We start from the raw sequence: 5,957 nt of genomic DNA, 5'->3' as shown, positions 1-5,957 counted from the left end.
GGGCTGCGGGCAGGAGAGGGGGAGGGGAGGGAGAGGCCGCTGTTATCAGGCTGGATGGCCAGCCTTTAGCTGCTGCCCTGATGTCTTATCTCAAGTATGCTCCTGTCTTGCAAGTTTAAAAATCTCCCTAAAAAGACACAAATGGGGGCAGGGCTCGAGTTCGGCCCTAACGCGCTCCAGCGCCCCTCCCCCATTCCCAGCGCCCCAGGAGCCCCTAACTCAGCCCCACCGGAGGATGGTAGGTGCCAGGCAGTCCCCGGGGGGTCAGCGATCACCTGGAACCCTGCACACCGCTTCCCCCTCGGGCAAGGACCCCCTGCCCTCAATAAAGAGAAGAGGTTTGTTTCAGTAAATTTATTGTCAAAAACTCAAAGGAGCAGCAGCATAATCCTTCCGAAACCCGAGCATCGCCCGGCCCGCTGGTGCACAGCGGTGCTGCTCAGTCCGACGGAGCTCCTGCAACTGTCGTCCAGGCCTCGCCCGCCTGGCCTTTCCCCTCCTTCCTGTCGAGAGCGCGCAGGCTGCTGAGTCACGCCTGCCCGGCCGGCGCGTCCTTCCCGGGCCCCGTGGCCCACGGCCCGCCTCCGGCCTTCCCGGGCAAGCGGCCGCTCCCCACACTCGCAGAGTCCCGGGCTGGGGGCCAGACTTGCCCCTGCCGCCGCCGCCGCCGCCGCCGCCGCCGCCGCCGCCGGGCCCCTCCTGCAGGGGACCGCCCCTCCTCGCAGCTCTCCACGCAGCGCTCCGGACCGGCGCCCCACCTCCGAGGGCGCGTCCACAGAGCCAGCCGCGCGCTAGGCGCCCCGGGACGTCACCGCGTCGATCAGACCAAGGCCCCCTCCGGGCTGTCACTCGGGGAGGGTGATACTGGGCACCCAGTCGTTGACACTGCGGCTCTCCTCGCAGAACAGGCTGAGCTTCTCCAAGGCGGGGTCCTTCCACGCGTCCTCATTGGGGTTCTGCGGGCAGAGCGCAGAGGTCAGCCTGGCTGGCCGCCGGCCGCCGGCCGCGGCGGGGCGACACCCGGGCGGAGGCGACACTCACCGAAATGAGGATGCAGTGTAGGTCTCCCGACGCGGCCTCCTCGTCGCCCGCGCCCACGATCGCCGCCAGCCGCTGTACGTCGCCCACGCGCACGATGTCGATGTCGTTCTCACAGCAGAACGCCTGGATCAGCGTAAAGTGGATCTGCAGCGCGATGTCGCCCTCGTCCTCCTCGTCGGCGGCCAGCACGCAGAAGGTCACGTTGTCGGGGTCCCTGCGCGGGCGGGGAGGGGGCGGTGAGGGCGAGGCGGCGAGCCCGGGGTGCCCCGCCGCCGCACCCCCAGCCCCCGGTCGCTCCCACCCGGGGCCGCGTCCACACTCACACGTTCAGGACTTTGGCGGACTCATAGACGCCGGCGGTGAGACAGCCCTGGCGCTGTGCCGACAGCAGCAGCTCGTGCAGCGCTTTCCCGGCGCCCTGCATCCTGCGGACGAGCCAGCGCCGTGAGCGGGGGACTGGCCAGAAGGCGCGGCGGGATCCCCCAGCCCCGGGGACACACCCCGGGCACCCCGGCCGAGGACAGGCACCTCGGGCGCCCCGGCTCCCGCCCAGCGGCTTCCCACCCGCGCGGCTCCCCGAAGGCGGCCGCCGGACCGGCTGCGTCCAGTACACGGCCAGGCTCCCCGCGCCCCAAGACATCGGCGCCCGGCGCCGACCCACCTGGCGGTGCTTTCGGGAACCGTGTCTTGGCCGCGGATTTCCTCCAGAGTCATGGTTCGGTCGGCGAGCAGCTAGCTAGTTATCCACGAAAGGAGCGAGGGGCGCGGACGCGGCTGGCACCGGGAGGCTGGGGCCACCCGGCGAGCGCACGGCTGGCAAGTGCGCCCCGGCCCGCCGCGCGCCCTTATATAGGCAGGGCCGCCCCGCCGCCAGCTGGCGCTAGGCTGCGCGCCCATTGGCCGGCGCTCGCTTTCTGATGCAAATGAGGCGGCGGCCGCGGCTCGTGCCAGAAGGCCACGTGGGGAGGGGTGCGGGGGATGACAATGCCTCAAATCTGCCGCTTTTGTCCGGGTGTTACCAGGCAGACTGGAGCCTGCAGATTTCACTCGCCTTTTTGTTGTTTTAAGTCCTTAAAAGGAAAAAGTTAAAAAAAAATATCTTGCTTGCTAATAGGACGCTGTAATTTGTGAAATGCACCTTTGGAGAAACTAAAGATTTGTTTTGCACTTATTTTTGTTGCTACCTTTCTATTTTCTTCTTTACTTTTAATTTCAAGTTTAGCAGACTGTTGCTTTGAAACCGGAACTTAAAGTATAAAGCACCCAGCTCGGGCTTTAAGCTTGCAAAGGGCCTCAGCACAGCTGCCTCGGGCGACAGCGCGAGTCCGCCCGCCAGGCCTCCCCGCACACTCAGCGCCCCGACCCCGCCGCCCTGGAGGGTCCCCGCCGACCTCCCCGCCCGCGGCCGAGCGCTGCGCTGCGCCGCGGGGCGCTGGGACGCGCGAGCAGATTGCGGCCGGCGCACGCGGCTCGTTTGCATTTCTATGGAGAGCGCACAATAGCGGAGGTCTGGCGTGTGGCGGTTTGCAGGAGGGACAATCCAGGCTTTCTCTTCATAGCGACACTGTCCACCTGCCGCAGGGTGGGGCTGCTAGGGCCCCGCCGCGCGTGGGGGTCGCGGGGCTGCCCGGCGCGTGGAGGTCGGGCCACGTGCCGCTCCTGCGCGCCTGGGTGCGCATCCCCAGCAGGGGCGCCGCTTTGCATGTGATTTCCCACCCCCCCCGGGTCCTCCCACGGGGCTCTGCACTGTCTACGCAGCCAGGTGCGCTCCGCAGGGACCCGGAGCTCTTGTCCCGAGGGACTCGAAGAAGGCAGCTCGGAATCCCTTTCCCGGAGCGCCACCTGCAGGCTGTCCAGAAAGACTCGGGCTACCCCCGCCCCCACTTCCGTTGGCTTCTAGGGGGTTGGCCCTGGCGGGTCCGCTGAGCCCCAACCCAGCTGCGCACTAATGGAAACCAGAGGAAGGGCTGCGCAACCCACCCCGGGGGTGGGGCGGGGGGAATGAGGACAAAAGGACACTCCGACCCAGTCCTGATGGAGGCAGAGCCCAGATTTCTTAGGCTATTTTGAAATGTTTCAATGGCTTAAATATACGTATATAACAAGCTTCTTTGCCACTTAAAACAACTAAAGCTAAAAGAGGTACACAGCCCCTGCTGTGAGGTCACCGTTTGGGGCCCGTAAGCCGGCACTTGCAGACTGACCATGGACAGCATCACTTACGCTGTCGCGCCGGGGTGCGCTTCCTGGCCCCCTTTTCTAAGATCCTGGAGCCTGCACGGGGATTCGCAGCAAGCCCAGGCGCTGCTGCTAAACTTCTAGAAAGAGGACGACAGAATGAACTGGCGGCCTGCACACCCCCCAGTGGACTTAGACTCTGCGAAGGCAGGGCCGCTTCCGGGATTCGGAGAAGCCTGTGCGTGCTCACCTCCTGTCCCAGAAATCCCAGGTGTCTTCTTCTAGTGGCGAGAGCCAGGCACCTGACGCCTTCACCTGCTGCTGCTTCCTTTCCTTCTTTGCTGGTGGTTTGCAGAATGACGGTATGTCTTGATACAAAATGTTTATTTTTAAGGGACGGAGGTTTAGGTATTGATCTTTTTCTTTGTATTAAAAATCTTAAAATGTATTAATTCCAGGTCCCCAGGAAATGTTGCAGATAGAACTTACCGCACATCTTACCCCAGCCTCCCCACTTTATAACAATACAACTCTGGGGGGTATCCGGTCTTAGCCCCTCCTCCTACAGGAAGGTCACTGGACAGGCCTGGCTGGGGAGGGGACGCGGCGGGCAGGGCAGCATTTCCAGGTGGCACTGAGCCAACCTGGAGGAAGAGGGCTGACAAGCCCGTGGGCCATTCTCCTCTGCTCACATTTTTAGGGTATTTGGTTTCAGGAAAACCGCCTTTCTGGTATGCCATAGGATATGGCTTCACACGGATGTATTGGGTCAGTCCAAATGGCCGCAACGCCCTCATCTCAACTGGGAAAGAGACGTCTTATCTGGAAGCCAATGTGGCCTCCACCAGACCCAGCCACCACCACCTCGGGGTCTAGACAAATGTAGGAGCTGTTGGGTCTGCCGTTTCCCCACCTACCGGTGGGACTCCCGGGAGAGGAGTAGTGCCCGCACCCATCCCGGTTACCTGCCCCGGGCAGACCACATGCCCCACCTGCTCCCAAGCTACATTCGGCCAGTGACTCAGCCCGCTGGAGCCCCAGGTCCTAGGATGCTGTGATGTCACCCAAACTCCCCGTGATGGCACCCCTAAGCCTTCCCCGAGCCTTAGTAATGAGGGTGATAGTGACTTTATGAAACACACGTCCTCAGGGATGCTCTGTTTTAAAGACCCTTTGGGAGGTGCCTGGGTGGCTCAGTCAGTTAAGCATCCGGCTCTTGATTTCAGCTCAGGTCATGATCTCTGGTTTGTGAGATCGAGCCCCACATCGGGTTCTGCACGGACGGTGTGGGGCCTGCTTGGGATTCTCTCTCTGCCCCTCCTCTACTCGTGTTTTCTCTCTGTCAAAATCAATAAATATTTTTTTAAAAGACCCTTTGGAAATGTTATTTAACTATTTTTGCTAACGCAGTCTCTCACGGCCTGACTACGATGTGGGAGAGTTGCCGCTCGCTGGGGGATGGAAAGAGGTGGGCTTCGAGTGAGCAGTAAACCTTACGAGGCAAAACTTGTTTACTTCTAGAGTGAGCACGTGGCCATCAAATGGCAAGCCGGTGGCCAGTGGCCGTAGGACACAGGGTTCCTTGCACTCAGGGCTCCTCTGGCCTGTGGCTCGTCTCGGGGACAAAGTCAAAGCCAGGTTTCCAAACCGGCTGCTCTCACAGAAAATTCTGCTTTTCCAGCTTCTCTTGGAAAATGGGAAGATTTGGTCCCCATGTGCCTGCGGTCCCCACCCCCACCCCCACAGTAACCATCAGCTGGAGGGACACGCACAGGGGCCTCCAGACGAGGCGACTCCTCTCCGGTTCACCACCGTCCCCACCATACCTCCCTGAGGACACCCAGCTGCTTTGCTCCTTTACATCATCTGCTTCCGCCCTTGCAAACTTCAAACAGAAACAAGTTTAGGGGCACCTGTGTGGTTCAGTTGGTTAGGCGTCCGACCTCAGTTCAGGTCATGATCTCACGGTTCGTGGGTTCGAGCCCCGCGTCGGGCTCTGTGCTGACAGCTTGGTGCCTGGGGCCTGCTTCGGATTCTGTGTCTCCGTCTCTCTCTGCCCCTCCCCCACGCATGCTCTGTCTCGCTCTCTCTCTGTCTCTCAAAGACAAATAAATGTTAAGAAAAAAAAAGAAGTTTGAAAAGCAAAATAAAAGGGCCAGGTTCTTAGAAAACGACCTCGAATTGGTTAGGCACCATTTGTGTCCCACACTGGGTGGGACTGTGTCTCGTGTGGGCCCAGGGCTCTTGGAGCAGCCTGTGTTGAGCCCCTTGCAGAGGGTCCAGGGGTTCCTCTTACCCCCACCCCACCCTATTTATCCAGCCCCTTCACAAGGCACAACAGGCCTCCTGGGTTTCAAAGAAGTGTTGGGTTTTTTCCCCCAAACTCACAGATGGCAGTGTGGGCATGAATTGGTGACAAAACTTCATTAACTCAAAAAAGAAACCAAATCTTTGTGCAAAACACACACCTATTAGCTGAAACCCAGCAGCAGCGTCTCAAATGCGCCCCGGTCTATGGGGCACAGGCAGCGATGCCCCCACCCGCCGTCACCCCGGGGAGCTATGCGGGACCCTCGCCCCACCCCAGGGAGCGTCACTGGATGGCAGGTGCGACCGAACGGGAAAACAAGAAAGGGGAATCCCCACGGAGCACCGGCCGGACGTCTGTGGTCAGCCCGTGTGTCAAGAGGGGTTTCTGGAAGGAGCGGTTACTCACGGCTCATTGAAACCCCTGAAGC

General features: G+C 61.1%; 1 protein-coding gene across 1 annotated transcript; it reads right to left on the bottom strand.

Annotated features, from left to right (window-relative positions):
* Positions 1-348: 348 nt before the first annotated feature.
* Positions 349-1,846, bottom strand: GADD45G (growth arrest and DNA damage inducible gamma). The gene is made up of 4 exons (XM_047097298.1): positions 1,703-1,846; positions 1,365-1,466; positions 1,042-1,255; positions 349-956 (listed from the first exon to the last, which is right to left on the bottom strand). The coding sequence occupies exons 1-4, from the start codon at positions 1,753-1,755 to the stop codon at positions 846-848; spliced, it is 480 nt and encodes a 159-aa protein (XP_046953254.1). The 5' UTR covers positions 1,756-1,846; the 3' UTR covers positions 349-845.
* Between the last annotated feature and the right edge of the window lie 4,111 nt (positions 1,847-5,957).

Source organism: Lynx rufus, unplaced genomic scaffold (genome assembly GCF_022079265.1).
Source record: "Lynx rufus isolate CCGP_SWC_20201006 ecotype Redwood Valley unplaced genomic scaffold, mLynRuf1.p SCAF_10, whole genome shotgun sequence".
Classification (NCBI taxonomy): Eukaryota; Metazoa; Chordata; class Mammalia; order Carnivora; family Felidae; genus Lynx; species Lynx rufus.
Note: the sequence above shows the minus strand (reverse complement) of the source record. Positions and strands in the feature narration are given on the sequence as shown.